Source organism: Bacillus rossius, chromosome 12 (genome assembly GCF_032445375.1).
Source record: "Bacillus rossius redtenbacheri isolate Brsri chromosome 12, Brsri_v3, whole genome shotgun sequence".
Taxonomy (NCBI): domain Eukaryota; kingdom Metazoa; phylum Arthropoda; class Insecta; order Phasmatodea; family Bacillidae; genus Bacillus; species Bacillus rossius.
Genome location: NC_086339.1, coordinates 19,664,518 through 19,685,068, shown reverse-complemented (window position 1 = coordinate 19,685,068; position 20,551 = coordinate 19,664,518). Strand labels below are relative to the sequence as shown.

The 20,551-nt window shown below is 37.8% G+C and overlaps 2 protein-coding genes across 4 annotated transcripts; one reads left to right on the top strand and one right to left on the bottom strand.

The window, feature by feature from the left end:
• The first annotated feature begins 2,198 nt into the window (after positions 1-2,198).
• Positions 2,199-7,285, top strand: LOC134537662 (large ribosomal subunit protein bL12m). The gene is made up of 3 exons (XM_063378346.1): positions 2,199-2,347; positions 4,962-5,205; positions 6,768-7,285. Exons 1-3 carry the CDS (start codon positions 2,286-2,288, stop codon positions 7,014-7,016), a joined length of 555 nt encoding a protein of 184 aa, XP_063234416.1. The 5' UTR covers positions 2,199-2,285; the 3' UTR covers positions 7,017-7,285.
• Positions 7,286-11,702: 4,417 nt separating this feature from the next.
• LOC134537661 (zinc finger protein 345-like) lies at positions 11,703-17,706 on the bottom strand. 3 transcript variants are annotated; one of them, XM_063378343.1, is made up of 5 exons: positions 17,372-17,706; positions 15,644-15,790; positions 14,377-14,489; positions 12,691-13,951; positions 11,703-12,090 (listed from the first exon to the last, which is right to left on the bottom strand). In XM_063378343.1, exons 1-5 carry the CDS (start codon positions 17,516-17,518, stop codon positions 11,809-11,811), a joined length of 1,950 nt encoding a protein of 649 aa, XP_063234413.1. In that variant the 5' UTR covers positions 17,519-17,706; the 3' UTR covers positions 11,703-11,808. The 3 variants fall into 3 exon arrangements, with proteins under 3 accessions (XP_063234413.1, XP_063234412.1, XP_063234415.1); XM_063378342.1 differs by having other exon boundaries at positions 17,620-17,701; XM_063378345.1 differs by having other exon boundaries at positions 17,432-17,695.
• Between the last annotated feature and the right edge of the window lie 2,845 nt (positions 17,707-20,551).

Genomic DNA, 20,551 nt, shown 5'->3' with positions numbered 1-20,551 from the left:
GTTCAAATGGTCGAACCATCATTGTAGTACGGATAGTGATAGTTTCCCCCGCCATGAGGCCTGAAATCCTCCTGAGAATAAGATGCAACCAGCATCACGGGGGTGATATCCGGGAATACGACAGTGTGAGGTGATGGCAAGCAACTCCATGGTTTATGGTTCAGGCAGTGAATTCTAGCAGCGGGTGCATAAATTATGTATGTGATTCGTAACAAGAAATTTTGGTAGGTATTTTAAAAGCAAATGTTTTATTTATCTGTATATTTATCATGCTCAGCATTAATTTTAAATAGGTTGACGCTGTCCCCGCTACCTCTGATTATTTTGACGTGATTTTTGCTTGGGTTCGTGATCTCAGGGAAGATTCGGCCTTGTGGCTAGAGGTAGGGGTTAACGCAGTAGGGCCCCCCGAGCTGTTATGGCCACTCGGGACGCCTGAATAATAACACAAAGTTCCTGAAGATATTTGGTGAATTTAATACAGCACAGCCCCATACATGGTGCTGCCCGTTCTGGCCGTAACGGTTTGCCCGACGCGACTAGTCACACGCCCAGCCCACTTCCTCAGTGGCGGCTCACGATTTTAATGCGCGTGAGGGGCGAACTTGTACACGTGACGCGATAGTTACAAAATACACATTAATATGACGAACGATCTCTTGACGAACAATACACTTCACTACTATCTAACATTTAACAAACTGGGCTAGGGACACGTAGGCCCGTGTCTCCGGCGACTCTACGTGATACCTAGATGCGAACTTGTACACGTGACGCGATAGTTACAGAATACACTCTAACATGACGAACAATACACTTCTTGGAGCAATGATTTAATTAAGTTAAATACCCCATGGCAGATTGAGGCCGACCACTGAACTGTACGCAAAAGTTTAAGAAAATATTACACTATTGAAAACTACATGTCGGTGAAAGCAAGGGTTGATGGTTCCGCGTTCCGCGCAGGCTGCCGGCCTCTCGAGCTCCCGGAAGGACACTGCCGGTGTCGCCGCGCGCGACCCCCCCTCCCCCATCAGCCCTCCCGCGGAAACGTGTGAATTTCGCGGGAAACTGAACCGGCCAGGTTCGGGACAAATCGCACAGTGAGACATAAATTTGACAGGACTGAATTATTAATTATTGAAACATAATGTTTAATAAAACCCTGTGGAAAATATAATTAAAATAATTTGTTGTAGTGCGGCGGAGGGATATGCCACACCTGGCCGGATCCTTCCGCCGGCGCAGCACTCGTTGCATGGCGTTCGCCTCGTCGCACGCACTACACTTTGCTGCGCGCACGAGCGCGTTCGGTGCACACGCCTCTAGGAGACGTTGATGAGGCATAGCGGTCTATGCGACATAGAGGAGCATTGGCGGTCGGCGTCAAGGTATTCTAAGTTAAATTTTGTGTCCGAGTTTCGCATAAGATTATTTGTAACATGAACAACACATGAGAACATATGAATTTACTCGTTCCCGAAGTTAGATGTTTTACACATCACTGTCAAATACTGAGAGTCTCACTTACAATTTTTTTTATTCAGTGGAATTATGCACCACGATTAATGAGATGTTTTCATTAATAAACAGTAAAAATAAATTATTTAAAAACTGTTAAATCAAAGATCTCATTAGAAAACTAGTATACTGGTACTGGGGTGTACAGAGGGAATGGAGACGAATTGAAAGAGGACAGCATACTTTCTTTGGGAGGATAGAGAAGTATTGGAAGGGGCCAGATAAAGGAATGCTGGGGGTGGCAGATTCTGGGGATCTGAGGTGACGACTAAATGGGAGGTGGTGTGGATAAAGATAAAGGCGAAGACGCCTTTCCACCACGTGAAAAGCCCAATTACGAGTGAATCATATTAAATCAAATATCTGAACTTGATAATGGGGTGAAACCTTTCTATTCAGCTCAGTGTCTGCACCATAATGTTCATACACCCTAAACATTGACTGAAGTGGAGTGTTCACATCGTGGAAAGAATTTCAAATTGTCGGATATTATGTAAGTGACTGTTTAACAAAAGTTTTAATAGGGGTGAAATTTATACTTAAGTGCTAATTGGGTAAAGGGATGGTATTTTATACTAAAAGTCATCGAGCATCAGGGTGTATTTTTACTAACTTATCGAACGGTATCTCTACCCATCTCCAACGTATCGAACAAATAAGAGGATAGCAAACATACGAGAGGTCACAAAAAGTCTCTAAATCAAACAAAGTGCAAGGATTGTTTAATGTTGATTTAGTTCGTGAAACTTAATAGATAGTTCATAATGCAAAGCTTTAAAATTTTAATTAGACGTAATATTGGACACTGCAGATCATTATCACGCAGGTTAGTTCATACAAACGTCTTATTATATATATATATTTTAATGTTTTCTTTATCATAGACTAGTGTTGTTACTTAAGGTTAGGTGTTCGTTAGCCCCGTTTTAAAATTAAATGAAAACGTAAGAACTCGGAAACAGATCCCGAGAGCACAAAATTGTCCCTATTGCTGCCGGCATAGCGATTCCATAATCGACAAACTAATAAAATGGTAGCCACTAAAAATGCTTCCTAATTTAGTAACAGACAAATACAATCACATAATTAGTTTGCTGTTTGTTAATGCCCTAGCACAATGTGTCAGCGGCGATTTCGCAAAGAACAATCCATTGGTTTTCAGGAATGGTTTCTTTCAAATGTCGTAAGTAAGAAGACTGTTGAAGAAAAAGGAATTTCTCGAATTAAAAAAAAAAAAATTCTTCAAAAAGGTTTTTTTATATTTAAGCAAAATTTCACCCAAAAAAAAAGGCAATTAGCATAGCAAATTGAACCTTGCAAGTTGTTCTTTAAAACGAGGCGTCTAACAGCTCTCTAGGTCTTTGAGATATTTGAGATTTAAAATGAGCTACAAAATGATTTATCAAAACTTTGACAATTAATTACACAAAAATGCAAACAGATACAAAAGTTTTGAAAATATTTTATTTGTATAATAATGGAGGTAAATATTTACTTGGGCGGTATTTCCGAAAAAAAATGTAAAAAATCCGAAAATACCTTTATTTAATGCGCTACAACTTCCTCTTTTCATTAAAAGTGGCGGAGGTAAGAAATTCCAAATACTTTAGGAGATATCGAATTTTTAAATTTCATCATTATGTAGTTGAGCGGTATTTGCAAAAAAAAAATGTTAAAAATCCGAAAATACCTTTATCATATGCTCTTCAACTTCCTCTTTACATTAAAGGCGGAGGAGATAAGAAATTCCAAATACTTTAGGAGATATTGAATTTTTTAATTTTGCAATACAAGACCTGTGGAACCATTCGAGCGGCGCCATTTTTTTTATTTTGCCGTGTGTTCGTGAATACGTGAATCGTGAATGCGTAATTAATAAAATGGTTGATTAGGTCAGGTCAGTTACATTATTAATACTTTCAAACTAAGCCGACATTACAAATTATTTTGTGAATTAATTTTAATGGCTGTTTAGTTTTAAAATATTTATAATGTAACTGACCTGACCAAACAAACCCGGACAGAGGGTGAACAGTAAACTAAAATGGTCGATTAGGTCAGGTCAGTTACATTATAAATACTTTCAAACTAAGGTGATATTAAAAATAATGTGAATTAATTTTAATTATTCTTTAGTTTTAAATTATTTATAATGTAACTGACCTTACCTAACAAACCCGTAACAAAGGATGTACAGTAACAACTCACGTAATTTTTTTTTGTTACTTATTACTTGCACAATAATATCAAAATAACAAATAAGACTTTAAAATTAGAAACGTTAAAAACTCACCTAAGTTGGAGGCGGTAATTAAACACCGTTTTAAACAATAATTGAACTAAATAATCACGTATTAGTTCATTTGAATTCTGGCCTATCACGAACAATCACGTGACATCATTATCCAATAAAAAAAATAGATACTCGTACGTAAACAAGAAACAATGGTGCACGCACGCCACAGGAATGCGCTGGTTTTGTGCTGAAATTTAAAAATTCAATATCTCCTGAAGTATTTGGAATTTCTAATCTCCACCGCTTTTAATGAAAAGAGGAAGTTGAAGAGCATATAATAAAGGTATTTTAGGATTTTTAACATTTTTTTTCGCAAATACCGCTCAACTACATATGAAGAAATTAAAAAATTTGATATCTCCTAAAGTATTTGGAATTTCTAATCTCCGCCGCTTTTAATGAAAAGAGGAAGTTGAAGAGCATTAAATAAAGGTATTTTCGGATTTTTAACATTTTTTTTCGGAAATACCGCCCAAGTAAATATTTACCATAATGGATAATGATTCCTGTAAGTTTCATAAAAATCAGGTTAAAAATAACAAATTTTTGGTTTGTTGACCCTACATCGGTTAACATCATTGTGGGTGAGGCACATTGCAGGGTGGGAGGCGGGACTATGGGTGAAAGCTGTTGAGGGTTTGGAGGAGAACAGAAAATAAAAAGGGTTAAGAGAAACAAAAATCAATCTTTGAATTCAAGTGCAATTTACTTGTTTGCAGCTAGCATTCAAACACAACTTTAACCGTTCGTATTCCTCAGATTAGCATGAAAATGTTAAGTTATGCACTGGAGTTTATCTTATCAGAAATACAATTTAAGTACCTAAATGCAGTTGATGCCAATACTACTATAAATTTTTGTGAAATATTTTTGAATGTTATAATTTTGGGGCATTTTCATTTGTTCTTTTTATATCATTGTGTGTAGTCATGAGAAAGGAAAATTAACTTATCTGGACTTGTGAACTGCCATCTCCATATACTGCTGATGACCTAAAACACTTGTGGTTATAAAAGCTGTTATAACATTGTCAGTATGTTAATTAACAAATTGCAATGTACTGTAGTATTGTGGTTAGAGGCATTTGAACTTTGGTGTTAATTTGTCCTTATTGCTTAAATGCAATATTATTTTTTTGTAACAGTTCTGTTTCAAGACAATTGACGCAACCTGAAGTTCAGAGTCAAGCAGCATTGCAGATTCCTCAGCCAGATGGAGAAGCAAAGGTTTACGATCCGAAAATCGAAAAACTTGTGTCGGACATCTCCCAGTTGAACTTGTTGGAAGTCTCGCAGCTGAGCGATGCACTGAAGAAACGGTTAAACTTGCCGGATGCACCTGTCATGGCCATGGGGTCATTTGCCATGGGGGCACAGCCAGCACCTGAGGTAAGCAGCCAAATATTGAACTCATCTGTTCAATGTAGCCTATAATGTTTAAATTTACAATGGTGTTTTTTTATAATATTAACTGGTAAAATATTTTGAAAGATTAAATTCAGATAATTTGAAATAAAGAAAAAAACTAGTGCGCCTGCCAATTATCTTGTCTTCAAATGGATTTTTAAACAAAATAGTTATTTCAAAATGTTAAATTTTTTTACTGTCATCTCAGACATAGTTGTACAGGTTGTAGAATCTGTGACAAGCTGTGGTGGTCCTATGAGGGAGGGAAGGGATTTACATCCCACTCCACCCCCCCTCTTTTTTTTCTTCAAAAAAATATATTACCTATACCAAAAAACTGAAGCTAAAAAATCTACTCCATACTGCACCTTAATTTTGAAGTAGGTACCCAAGTTAGAATTTTTTGTCAAAAATGTGCAATTTTTAATGCTACTGTATTGTGCATAACATTAAAAAAAACTTTTAAATGTGTTAGAAATGTTTTAAAATAGCCTTTCTTTTTAAATCTCCACCTTGCTTTTTAATTAGGAGGTGTTCCATACCACCCAAATCTCTCAGTTCATCTGCCCCTCCCAAAATTTTAGGCAGAGTCCATCACGGGTGGCAAGTCGAGGATTCTCTGATGACGTGATTCTGATTCTTCAGTGGTTTGCCACTAAAAAGTAGATAAAAACTGATCTTGCAGGGAATCAAACACAGTGCCTTTGTTCGAACCATTAATGAGGTTTCCAGAGGCCTACCTCACCAAACAGTTGGACATTAAGTATTCACAGCAGGAAACAACTAAGAGTTCTCACATGCAATAATGAGCTTACTGAACAATAAATCAAACTTTAGCCTGAACCTTCTCTAAATGTATATTTCAATGTGTTGATTGTGGGAGGTGCAATGGTGAGACATTGCTCTTTAGGCCCCTTATGAAAAAATTATATGAAGTTTACGATGTGCACGCACCACACAACAAAATTTTTACACTATGAAGAAAAAGCTTTTATATCTTATACTTTAGTGATTTATATTGAATACTGGATCATATCATTAAAAAATATATATTTATTGTGCATATTTGTGTTTATAAACTTTTTCAAGTATATAGGTAAGTAAAGATGTTTTGTATGTATAACTTATTTGCATTATAAATTATTACAATATATTTAATAAATAATTACAATTAATAAATTAGAATAAATATTCAGCATATTTTTTTTCATTACTAATTAAATTTTATCTCAATTATTTTACTAAATAATTTTATACACGTGTATTTATTGATTTTTTTAAAATTTGATTGAATTGATACTTTGTCAAATGTAATTATATCACTCTAGTCCTTTTATTATATTTCTATTAATTATTTGCATGCAAAATTATAGTTTTTTTCACGCCAAGTAAGTAAAAGTCTAACGCGCGTTCATAAGTACAAGGACTTATTTTTTGTGTGTTACGTTCCTCTAAATTGGCCTGGGTTAGCCGGGGACTTGAGTTGAACAGGGCCGACTCAACAAGCTTCTCGCTGCAGTGTGGTGTTAATGGTGGATTTTTAGGAGGAGGAAGAGGTTGTTCCTGCGAAGGTCCAGACAAGCTTCACGGTCAAGTTGACAAAGTACAGTGAAAAACAGAAGGTGGCACTAATCAAGGAGGTGAAGAACTTGGTGGAAGGAATGAACTTGGTTCAGGCCAAAAAATTTGTGGAGAGTGCTCCGGCAGTTGTGAAATCAGATCTCAGCAAGGACGAAGCAGAGAAGTTGAAGGAGGCTCTGGTTAACGTTGGAGCTGAAGTGGAAATTGTTTGAGTGTGCGCACGCCATACGCTCAGAAGGGAATGAACTTCCACTGTGTAGTATAATTTATAATGAACATTATTTTATAGCATGCTATTTTGAAATTTGTTACAAGCAAAATGATTTGTTGTATAAAAAATAAATTATTGCAGTTTGTCACACATCTGAAACTGGTGTTGCAGTGTGTTTGGCATATCCTAATGATGACTATCAGTTCAAAGTTCATGCAATATGCAAAGGTGTATCTAGCAAAAAAAAAATAAAAATATTTTAAAATATGATTTGGTGTGTGTGGGGGAGATTTTTCAAAATTCAACCTTTTTTTCGTAGAGAAGGGTCTATGGAGCCATATAATAGTAAACAATAAAAGGAAGAACATCAGTTATTAGCTTTCTTTGTCTCTTAATTTTTTCCCTCTTGCTTTTATTTTTTCTTTTCAAGTCTTAAAGTTTGGTATTTAAATATGTGACCATATAATCTTCAGCAATATGCTATTTATTTATTTATTGCCTTATTTTAAATATGCTAGTAGTTAAAAACACCAAAATGATGACATTAAACACTTGGTTCTACAATCCTAGGAATAATAAAAAAAACAATAATAGAAAAGTGAACATTGTAAGAAAGAGATTTACCGTATTTACTTGACTCCAAAAAATGGGAGGGGGCCTATACGCGAATTTGGAGGAAAAAATAGATTTTTCTTTTTTTCAGATATGAAAAACTAACATTGAATAAAAGCAAAATGAAATACCGCCACAACTTATTTAAACGCCAATTATATTTTGATTAAATGAAATAGCGGAACGACTGGCAAGTCGTGCGTCTTTGTTCTAATGAGGGAGGTTGGGGAAGGCAGCGACGCGGCAGGAGGGAGAGAGGGGCAGCTAGTCCGGAGGGAGAGGCAGCACCTAGACGGGGGGGGGGGGGGGAGGCAGAGGCGTGGCTTAACCTCCCTCCTGCCAGCTAGCCAGACAAAGGAGTGTAGGTACCTGCTCCACCCACTTCACTTCCCCTCTACCTCCCCTCTTCTACTCCATCAACACAAACCCACGAGTCCAGCTTTTTTTATTTTTATGTCGTTTGAGATAGGACTAACTGCTTACGTCTGGCATGCCTCACGACGGTCCTACTGAGAATGTACAAACTATAATACCAGTCTCTGTATCACTGCCGCTTACAAAATCACCTCCCGCCGCTTACAATACATGGCTTGCTGTTTGATGCAAGCCAAGCTGCCCTGCCCACAGATAAACCCAGAAAAACACGTTTATAATTTTTTTTTTCAAAAATGTTTACAAAAAAGGGGGGGGGGGGGGGGCGTATATGCGGGTGGGGCCTTTATGCGAGCAAATAGGATAACAGTTTGTTTTTTTGGTCCAAATTTCAATAAGGACCACTTCTAGATTAAGGCTCTGGAGGATTGTAGAATCAAGTGCTGACTATACTGTTTATATAAAAGCAATGTTACAAGTGTGTTTTAACATCTGAATTATGTGTCCCAAAAATTTGATTCCTTTGAAATTTCAGAAGTCGTGAATGTATACGAATTTGAACAACACTGAACAGAATCCAAATTAAAGTTAACATCATTGTAATAGTTTTTCTTTGGTTAGCAGGATATATTTAAAAATACAAACTCTTACTCAATGGAGCAACTTAGAATTATATTGCTATTTACTGAAACATGTGTTTCTAACATAAAAAAAAATGCTAGTCTACTGCATTTGTTGCAATGTGTACAGTCAAACCTCATTATTACAAACCTGAAGGGACCATAATTTTAGCACTTTGTAATAACGAGAGTTTGTATTAACCAAACTATTGGGATATCATGACAAAAAAATTGATTGAACTTTAATTGCCTATATTTACAATTATAAAGAAAATTATATACCTACACTGTTAGTAGTATAAGCTGGCTTCACTACATGCATAACAATATGTAAAAACTGAAGAAAACAAACACAATGCAACACTTACAGAATAAATCATAATACAAATTCAATAAACTTGCATTCATGACACATTTTCTATTCAAACATTTGGTTTAAAAAAAAAAGCATCAATTCTGGTTTGCACTATTTTTTTCTTATAGGCATTGTTTACACATTTAACTTTGGTCGTATCTACTGCTGCAGACTCCCTACACATAGTTTCGCCAACAAGATTGTTGCGATCCTTAAACCGTTGTAGCCAACCATTGCTGAACTTGAAGTCTGAAATTCCTAACCTCAATGCTAGGTAGTCTGCCTCCTTCTGAATCATAGGTCCAGAAATAGGCAAGTTTGCTGCACACGTTTCTTCAAACCACTCCAACAAGGTAGCTTCCATTTCTTGTTGATAATTTGCACGAACTCGCAAAAGCCGATTCAATCTTTTCACGATTTTTTAGTATTGAAGATAACGAAGATTGCGGGATGTTAAACTCTCTCGCAATTTCAGTTTTCGTTCTCTCTCCATTGTCTACTTCTTTGATAATTTTAACTTTAACATGCAATGTAAAGTCGTTGCGTTTACGTTTCGCAGTCATATTACAAAACAACTCACACTCAAAATTGAGGTTAAGACACACGTGCGTGAACAATGGAAAATATCAGAACTTTTTTCCATAGACTGTTTAAACTTCTACGTATGTACACTTCCGACGACTAATATTTAATAAGGTATAGAGTACTTTCCTTTTCGTTTCCCGTTTACAACATGGCATCTTTTCTAGTTTAGTTACTAACACCGCCACTAGAGTTGAACTTTAAATCTTGTTTTTCAACCATTTTGCGCTGTAGGATACATACATGTATCTTTGGAGAAACGTTTGTTTACATGACGGTTATGAAGACGCAGGGGCGTAGCCAGGGGGGGGGGGGGGGGGGTTTTTAGGGGTTCAAACCCCCCCGTTAGCACCAAATATTTAATTAATTTCTTATTAATCACTCAAACAAATTTCATATTAAATTTAATAAAAATTTTACCATTACAATATTTAAATTTAAGTACCGAAAACCGCTAAAATAGCACTATTTTATACCTTAAAATCCAAATTTTCCCGGGGGAGGACCCCCGGACCCCCCACTTTAATACGGGCCGGGGGGGGGGGGGGGGGGGTTTGCATTCTTCTTAACACCCCCCATACACAAATCCTGGCTACGCCACTGTGAAGACGTGATTTACTTTAGACTTCGGCTGTGAAATTCGTATTAACCGTTTACTTATACACGTTAACAGCTACTTGAGGGATCAAAATAACTTCGTAATTCATATTAACCGTATTTCGTATTAAAAGTACTGAATAACATAGGAAAGCATACCTTATTTCCTGGGACTGTGAAAGTACTTCGCATAAACGGGAATTTCGTACTAAGCGGATTCGTATTAATGAGGTTTGACTGTACATGTAAATTCTACAAAAACACATTATTCAAAAAAAGAACAACCATGCAAGAAAGTAGCACAGAATCCATGTGATTTCCTGCCTGAAGTAGTTGAAATGATTGAAACAAACTTGAGCAGACACAACTAGATTGCCTCTAAAACGGTAGTAATTTCAGGGGGAACTACCATGCTCCAGCATGCATAGCTGCCAACCTTCCCACTTTATGTGTGGGACTCACGATTAGGAATTAAAATCTCCCACTTTTGTGCTTTAGAGTTACTCTTGCAGTTTGTATTTTTAATACAGTACGTCAATAGGTGTTCTGGTATTCGTGGAAAGGCTCCCTTCCCAATTTCATTTGTGGCATAAGTGTTTACTCCCCTGGGAAAAATCTCCCTCTTTTGGACTTACTAAAATTGACAGATATTGGTATGCAATCAGCCATTCTTTATTTTTTTTTCAGATAGTATTTTATTATTAGGCATATACACTATAAAATGGCATATGCCAAGGATATGCTTGAAAGTATGCCAGCTACGAGGATGATGGAGGGTGGATTTCTTTCACAAACTTGCAAAAGAAAAGGTGAATTATTTTTAAAAAATTGGGTTTAATTTGAAATTGTCATGGAAACTCAGGGAAATTTTGTTACAGATTTGTGGGGAAACCCTGGTAAAGGGATTAGAGGAAGTGTAATGTTCTAAAAATTTATGCTATGAATATAAAAATTACAGGAGACAGTATAAAGTAAAGAAAAATTCTGTTACTGCTTGTAATCTTTCTGCAATTTTTATAGAACAGCTGCTAGTGATTTTGCCACCTTTGAAGTTACTTGTGTTTACATTTAGCTAAAGAATTTGAAATGTAAAATCCCTCATGGTTTCCATGTTACTCTAAGGAATTTCATGATTTTTTAACACTAAACAATGTTTTTCTTTTACATGTAACAACCACAAAAATTGTTTTTCCATTACAAAAAATTGCTTGGCTACAACTAGCACTTAAATCAGGATCCTGGAGCCGAAAAATATAGAATTTCCATCTGTAAGAATGTATGTCATCACCTGTCAAAACTACATGTCTTTCTGCCACGAGTTGGCATTTAAATTTAAAACCTAATAATTTGCTGTCAATTTCAAGCATTCCAAGTTTTCCCTGTTTACCTGTTTGCCCTGTCAATAGCCACACTGACATGGCTTGAATTTTCAACACTAATCTGATTCACAATAATTCAGTAAGTTAATTGATTTTCATTAAAAATAACTCTAATTCACGAGTAACTCAACACAGTCCTACTCATCTAAATAAGGCCAATCTTCAAACTCTTAAAAAAATAGGACTATTATTATTATTTCATGTATATATAGTAACCCATGTATAAATCTCTTGGAAAATAAATGTCAACGAGTAAAAGTTAAAGACAACGGCACATCAGTTTGGTCGCCGGTCAGCAGGCACGGTCGCCTGCGTGTTCCGTGTTCGGAGGTGGCCTTCCTCGTGGGCCAGGAGCCGCGACCGCACTCTGAAGCTCTTGGGGCAGTGCCTGCACGGGTGTGGCCTCTCACCGGTGTGCACGCGCAGGTGCATCGCCAGCTGCGACTTGGTGAAGAAGCCGAGGGCGCAGTGGCTGCAGAGGAACGGCCGCGGGCCCGCCTTGTGGATTCTCTGGTGGGCCCGAAAGTTTGAGTAGTTGTTGAAGGACTTCTCGCACACCTGCAAGCATGTGGCACTACGCATGAACATAATGCATTAAAAGTTACGTTACACTTCTTTCGCATATCAGTCTTGCTAGTAATTAGCAGCACAGGATTAGGCCCACGTTTTTCCTGGTAGAGCTGTATCAACTGATTCATATCAATGTATGTTCAAGTTGGAACACTTATATTAATTAACATTTACAACAAATCAACAAATAACCAATTTCAAGACTTTTTCATGACCTCTTAATTAAATTTATACTATATTATATCACAAGGTCATTGTAAAAAAAGAAACCTACTGTTCGCAGGAAAATGCCAATTATTGTGTAAGAAAAAATTTCCACATGAAATAAGTGGCTAGTCTTAAATATTGAAAGTGCAACAATAAACTAAAGTGAAGCATCAAATGCAGGTTAGTAAAAAAAAACTGCTGGAAAATAAATTTGTTTGGGTTCACATCAGGTAGTCATATCCTCAGTAGCTGACCTTAAACGATACAAATTAAAAGCACAAAAGTGACTTAATTTACTTTGCCTTATTACTTACTCTATTTGATTGACCTGCAAAGCTTTTGCTTATATTTTGTTGCCTGCATGTGCAAGTGGTTAAGTACCTCGCACTTGAAGGGCTTGAGACCGGTGTGTATGATGCTGTGGGACTTGAGCTGCCAGTTTTGGGAGAAGGACTTCCCGCACTCCGAGCAGAGGAAGCCTGGCTCCTTGACGTGCAGCTTCTGGTGCTTCCTGAGGTCGGCGAGGCAGGCGTACGTCCGGCGGCAGGTGGCACACTCGTGAGGCCGAGCTCCGCCGTGCACCAGCTCGTGCCTCAGCAGCATGGCCCTGACGGCGTACGACTTCCCGCAGATCGAGCACAGGTGGGGCTTGGCGCCGTCGTGCGTTCGCTCGTGGTTGCGCAGGTTCGACATGTCTGCGAATGCCTTGTGGCAGAGCTTGCAGTGAAACGGCTTGACCCCGAGGTGCATCCGCACGTGCCGGTCGAAGTGGGCCTTCTCCCCGAACGACTTGGGGCAGTGCTTGCACACATACGGCTTGATCCCGGAGTGGGACTTCTCGTGCCGCCAGCAGCTACCCCGGTGGGCGAACGATTTGCCACAAAACCTGCAGGCAAACAACTCGCTCGGCATGTCTTCGTTGCTTTTGGTTTTCTTAGATCTTTTGGGATTCATTTCGCATGTGAACTTCTCGTGGCGCCACCCGCTCCCGCGATGCAGGAAAGATTTACTGCAGAAGCGGCACTGTTGGGTCTTGTTTGGGTTCGTGGAACAACAGCCTGTGTCACGAAAGCATTCACCTTCGGTGTGATTAAACTCTTTACGACAATATCTGCAACTGTAATCACCAACAATTAATTTCCTGTGATCGTGAATTTCTCTCCTAGTCTTACTCGTGGTCTTTCTCTCATGAGCTTTCTTGTGCGCTTCAAATTTGATGTGACTGGAGAACAATCTGGAACACATTTTGCAGCTGAATGATAACTTCTCATTTCTGTGAGCCCCTTCATGTTTAAGAAGGCTTAATCTGTACACAAATTTTCGTGGGCAATATTTACAAGAAAACTTTGTTTTGAGCTGGTTTTTATCAGTGTCATCTAAAGCTGTTTGTAATACACCATCCATTTTACTGTCCACCGTTGTTTCCACTTCCAGTTCTGGGTCACTGTTGTCACAGGCACCTTGTGGGTCTAGTTGAGGCATCTCTACCAATTCAAATTTTTTCTGCAGAGAAGGAAAGCGTGCTTCCTCTACTGACACACAGTCTTCAAGTGGAGAATAGCACTTCACAATTTCTAAAACATTTACACTCTTTTCAGTGTCTAAAGGCAGTTTTTCACATGACTTCTGGTTTGGTTGCTCACTGGAAATAAAGGATCCAACTTATTAGTGAATTAATGAAAAGAAAATTTATTCAAAGGAAAAATGTTTGATGTAATGGAAGAAATACAGAAGTAGTTTCTATTCTTGAATGTATATGTATGAGTGTGTATCTATAATTACATATCTGTAGTGTTGATGAAACACACACCATCTGTTGTTACTACAATTTTTGTAAATATTCATTAATTTTTATATTAATACAATAATGTTCTATGCATTTTATGTTTCATGCATTCCAATTAATCTACATGCATTTTTTATTTTGTATAAAACTTACTACCTCTCTGAGCAAAATGTTAAAAAAAAAAGGGTTCCTAATAGGACCAGATATCTGCCAGGCATATTTGATAGTATGATTTTCAACTATACAAATCTCTAGCATATAAGCAGCAGACTGGTACACACCAATCTGATGACTCTGGTGATGAATTCTGCTGCCTCTCAGATTCATCAGATAATGGATCATCTGCATCATAATAAACAGTCTCATCCAACAGTTCTTGTTTGAAAGCCACCACCTATGCACAAAATTAACAGCTAATAATACACTAATTTAAAGTGTAAAGGCAATGATCATGCATAGTTATGTTATTATGGGTACATATTATTTTCTACTACCAAACACTAGTCGACAAAAAGAAAGTACAGGACAATTTGTGTTTACATATGACTTTACATCTCAACAGTGAGGACACACATAACACCAATCAAATGATTCGGGGGGAAAAGTCAATCATGGCCTATGTTTAGAAACCAGACTATACTTGCCTGGAAAAGAAAACTGGTTGGTCTCGCCATGATTCAAAACCAGGTTTTATGGAACATGAGTTAGGTGTGCTACCACTATGCCACGTTGCTCCATCACAAACTAATAAAAACATGGCAATCTTTTTCGGGATATATTCTGTACTTAATTAGTTTCAACTTTATATATGTGTGTGTGTATGTATATATATATATATATATATATATATATATATATATATATATATATATTAGATTGCTACACATGTCAGAAAAAAAAATATATATATATATATAAATTATTATAGTTAGTATTTGTTAACACATAATAGCCAAATTGTGTAAAGATTGTAACAGCAAAACCATATTTTCAAAGAAAAGTCACCTCAATCATAGAAAAATATCACTACCTACTTGATTTTTACACATGCTGTTTTATAAGGAAAAATAACTTTTAAATGTTGTTGCCAGATACTTTTTGTGCATACACACTTTACACGTGATACCAACGGTTTTGCTTTGGTGTGGTGACCGTGCTTTTGTCACTCTTGCTGTGGCTACATGACGCAACTGGCAGAGGAGAGTGCTCATTAGTCGGGTGACATCCTAGCACCACCAAGTTGAAGTGAGGTGTTCCAGCAAGAATTTCAAATCAATTTTTTTTTTTGTGAAAATATTTAGTTCTAAGCATAGAAATTTGAAAAAAAAAATCAGCAACAAACCATGTTGGTAGAAACTAACAATTATGCATGTTCCCATTGTGAAAAATCGAGGGTTGAGACTGCCGAGAATCAAACTCTGATCACTTTGGTGGGGGGCCGAGTGACCTGACCACTCAATCTTCCATGCCTTCTCCCCACTAAATGACTAGCCTAAATCTAATACCATTCTGAAGGATTGTGTAAAAACCTTAAGCCAAACAACTGACCTTTTCAACTTCTGATGCTTGCTTCTGAAAACAATGAGTCAGAGTCATATTTGCTTTCCCACACATTTCTTTGAATTCATGAAACCTGTCAACTTCATATAAACAACGGTGGCATATAAATGTTGGTAACTTATCTTCAGCAGATACCTGGAAAAATATGTAATAAATCATTGGCCAGTGGGTGATAAGTTGTGAGTCTCAACATATCAATTAGTAAACTGAATATTTCTGCTTCAAGATGATGCAGATATGAATTAAAATTTTTATATGGTGCTACTGGTTGTGTGTTAACCACCATTGGAGCGGGTGCTATAATAAAAAATTTTCATGCTTCATTTTTTAATGTGACTTGCTTTGCTCTCAAGGGCTGTACCTTACATGTAGGCTAAATAGAATTGTAATTAGGTTAATGTTTCTGTTGTTCTTAGTATGGGTTTTTATGTGCATAAATGATATGTATTTCTTTATATTTCAGAGTACTTTTTTTTTTTAGTGGTATATTCAAAATTTATTAAAAGTACAATCTTGGATTTAAAAAATCTAATAGTAGACAGTGAGCAGGAATTGTTACAAGTTTTTTTTCTTTAAACATTATCGTTGAATTTTTTTGGTTGAATGACATGGTAGCAGAATTGCTTCAGCAGATGTGGATCGTGTATGTGGCTGTGTTCTCAGAAATTACTGGTGGCAGACTCTACGATTTGTTGGGTAACTCACTGATTTATACCTGGGAAGGCTATATTTGTTCAGGTGAAGGTGATCATTAAATAAAATGAAAAGTTTTGGTAGGTTTAGGCAGCCACATTTAAAATATGGTAAAATATTTGTTAAAATTGTATAGCTACATGAGTAAAAGGTTATTACAATTAAGATCAGCGATAAGACAACCTGACTTGCAACATTCTCAAACTTCATAAATAATAAATAATGAGAATCTTGGCTGGAAATGTTTGTTGATGTTTGAAATTTCAAGTTTAAGTACAATTTTAGTTAGGCAGTTTTTACTGAAGAAAACAAAGTAATAGAACTTTAATGTAGATTTATTTTTTTAGATCTTGCATATAAACAAAACAGTCTGCCATTACACAATGTTTACAACAGGTCCACAGTTCTCATAACAAACGAAATTTCCCTGCTCAAAAATGTGAATGTTTATTAATTTTGATAATGCTGAAACGTTCTGAATACTAACACACATAATACATCTTGCAAATAAGTCCCGAAGTCGCTTAGCGATGACAGCACAAGCCAAGGACAAAGGTGTCCTTGAGATGGCGGCTAAAATCATTGTAGCCCCGTTTGGGGCTGAATGCCAACTGCAGTCAAAAACAAATCATTAAATTATAAAAAATATATTTGTATATGTTGTAACCAGGTGGGATTATAGAATAAGATATTGTGGGTAATATATCTTCGGTATCATGTTCTATACTAGAACAGGAAGGGCTGTAGTATATAATGCAATACCCGAAAGTTAGTTTCGTAAAGAAAATTGTTTGTGTGCAAAACAAATGTGTGAATGCTTCATGCCCAAAAACATATTCCAGTGCTTGTCCCGTAAGAATGTGGAGCTGATAATTACGTCAACGCAGCCATGTTGGTGAGTTATCAATGTTGTTATGGTATTGGGATCTAAACTACTCATGCAGTTTCTGAAAATAAAAATTTATTCTGTAAATACAAAATCTTTCCTGATTACTACACACTAACAACTACAGCAGCACTTACTTCAATAGATAAACATTCCACAATTTTTAGTGTCAAAGGAACTTGAAATCCTTCACTTACAAAGCTTTCAAAAATGGGTAATATAACACCAGTCTCAGATAGGCACAATCGGCAAATTTTTTGTAATGCATCTGATCTATCATTCATTTCACTTTCAATAAAATTAATCAAGGCGAATACTGTTAAGAATTACAACAAAAAAGGTGTTTCTTATAACATTAAAATAACACAATGAACTACAAACTTACAAAAATAAACATTACGTATAAAAACATTGAACTAATAAACACTAGTACTTTATTTACTCAAGTAATAAACCATAGACATTAGATAAACGTCAAACAATTTCTAAGTACCACGTTCCAGGCGACCTAAAAACCAACAAATGAAAGAAAGTATTATGGTGTAAAACAATATAAATATATAAATATATATTTATATAAAATTGTTTTAATCATGTAAATTTTTCCGTAACCGTACTCCATAGTGTAGCCAGTATCATATTTGAAAAGGGAATAAACATTTTTGAATTTCACTTTTTAATTATTAGGTTTGTGCCTACATACTGACGTACAACTTCAATGCCCTCAATACTTTTGAGACCCCTATCAAATGTCACTACTCAACGTGAAATTTTATTTTTGCTAAGTTGCCTACAGCTTGTAGCCAACTGCCAAAGGGTCAATTTGTCCCCGTTAAATTTCGTTATCAAATCGTAATCAAATATCAGTTTGTATATGTAACATCCATTACATTAACCGGGACTCGATCCCAGAACCCCTCGCACTGTAAGCCGATGTGCATCCGACTATGCTACGGAGGTTGGCACTCAATGTGAATGTGTGATGTGTAAGTTAGGGTAAGTACAGAAGCAGCGATCAGTTCCACCTGAAATTGTGTTGTTTCCTTAAGACTGGGTTTTAGTTATTTCAGATCTTATGAACACAGTTTTAGTTATAATAATTTGTGTATTGTAGAGCCATAGTTTCGTTTAAATGTTTCTCTCTACCCCATTTTTCGTCGGTGTTTTCGCGCGAATTGAGAGTGTGTCAGGTGTAGGGATTGGAATGCTTGCGCGGAATTCGGCTCTTAGCCTGCACAAAGGATGGTACATTGCTCAGATACTCCACACTGTTAGATTCCTATTAAGTGCATGCTAAATTATTCAACCAGTAAGTTATTTTAAACTAAATCGTCAATTAAAGTGTTTGTACTGCCGTCATCCGGGGTCTCGGGCTCGAGTCCCGGTGCGGCTCCTAGCGGGAATGGCTGTTGTCGGTGTATTGTTTCCGGGTGGGCGCCAGACTAGCTCTGTTTCTAGTCGATAGGTGGGTCGTGGGGTCGGTTGCCCTGCGTGGCCCACTAAGACCGTCGGCGGTGTTGCGTGGGTTATGAGGAATTCCCTACTTGGCGGTGGTTGGGAGTCGTATGGTTAATTAATCAGACGTTGAAGTGATGCAACAAATGACGTGTGTCGTTTATTCGTGCGACTGTGGGTTTGGTGTAATACCGTTGATTACACGCCACATCGTACAGAGGGTGACGTCACACAATACAGAAGTAACACAATTACACAAAGCTAGTCTGAAAGTTACGTAATAAGACGTGACACAAGTTCACAAAAAATGTTACGCGGAGGTGCGTTGCACAAGTTTATTGAATGTTACGCGATGGCGCGTCGCCCAAGTTTACAAAAGAAAATTTCTAGATTCAAGGCATCGCACAAAGTTACTAAATATTACGTATTAGCGTGGCACTAGGCGGTTCTGAGCCTGGTTACTCAAAAGAGGGGTGTGGGCGATTGGAGGCGGCCAATCCCGTATATCAATGTCTCGAGGCGGTGTTCGCGTCCACTGTAGTGGAGCGCGGACCGCAGCTAAATTCGTCCAAGTTCCCTTATGGGGTGGTGTCAGCGCTGGAGCGACTGGTTTTAGTTAAAGTTCTGTTCTTCGGGAGACGGCCCATGCCGTATGCTGAAACTACCCCGCAGACCAAGTGTGGTGCAGGGGGTTGTAAAAGTTATGCAGCCGGATTAAGTCCTGGACCGAAAATTGGACCGGGTACGCACGGAGAGATAAGTAAAAAGAGGTTTCGAGGAAGTGACTATAATTACCAGAAGTGAGTTCAATGTAGACAATGGATGATGTCTCTCCGTGGGACGTGCGTCCGCCCCGGTCCACGAGTCGCGCTGTACTGGCGTGATGTCATGGCGCCCGGCCGAGGCTCGGTGTCCCTCGCGCCAGGGTTGACCTCATTACGTTAGTGTCTAATGTGACACGTTAATAAGAGATTTTAAGGGCGCTAAATTCCTACATTAATTATTAAGGCTAAATTAACATCACTCGTCCCTTCTAAAAATTGGAGTTAGTATGTTTACGAATTATGTCCTTTAAATTATACGTCACACCAGCGACTGTTCGTCTCTTGCCGGACTGCTCTGGTGGGGGGTAATAACGAAACACAAGGGTTTAATAAATATGTCACCTGGGTTAATTAACTAATCTAGGCAGAAGGCCGCCATGGGGACACTCACACGCGTATCGACGCATTTACACATGTGAGTGCCCGGGCACTCCTACGTCGCACTTTCGTTAATCAACTTTTAAATTATATGCAATATTGTTTAATATTCTGTGTTTGGTTTTGCAACATGGTCGGCTGTAATGTCGGTCTGTTTATTAGGGGGCCGGGTTCTACCTTGGTTGCTGGTGGCTCGCCTGACTCGGGTGGGCCATGACTAGGGGCGCGTTCCGTTAGCGGGGTTGAATACTGGCGGTTGCAGGTCGGGCTTTAGGGTGGCCTTCGGTCGGACGACGTCAGTACTACTTTTCTTTCATACTTAATTCAGGCTCTAAGCACTATTTTCTAATATAGAATGTTTTCAGATGCATGTTTAATTGTTTCTAATTAATGTTTAGGCCTACATTTGGTAGTGTTTATAATCTCAATGGGCAGTAGTGAGGCTTGGATCAAGATCACATGTTCCCCCCCCCCCCCCCCAATAATTCGTGTGTAAAATTTCCGAGTTAGTTATTATTCTGTGAGCAGTGTTCCAGAGGTGTATAGCCAGGGTTAGGTCCGTTGCATAACAGTCTACAATATATCCTTCCAGCCTTTTAGCTGGAAACTGTTTCGCCCTGAGAAGTCTCCTGTTCCAACGACTGTGAGCCAGTACACAGA

Bases quoted from the DNA above. Each gene is read 5' to 3' on its own strand.
- LOC134537662 (XM_063378346.1), top strand. From the start codon at position 2,286: ATGCAAAGCTTTAAAATTTTAATTAGACGTAATATTGGACACTGCAGA. The intron at 2,348-4,961 runs GTTAGTTCATAC...TTTTTGTAACAG, and splicing joins TGCAGATCATTATCACGCAG to TTCTGTTTCAAGACAATTGA. The intron at 5,206-6,767 runs GTAAGCAGCCAA...GTGGATTTTTAG, and splicing joins GGGCACAGCCAGCACCTGAG to GAGGAGGAAGAGGTTGTTCC.
- LOC134537661 (XM_063378343.1), bottom strand. From the start codon at position 17,518: ATGAATGATAGATCAGATGCATTACAAAAAATTTGCCGATTGTGCCTA. The intron at 15,791-17,371 runs GTAAGTGCTGCT...ATATTTTTCCAG, and splicing joins TGGAATGTTTATCTATTGAA to GTATCTGCTGAAGATAAGTT. The intron at 14,490-15,643 runs GTCAGTTGTTTG...TTTTGTGCATAG, and splicing joins AAGCATCAGAAGTTGAAAAG to GTGGTGGCTTTCAAACAAGA.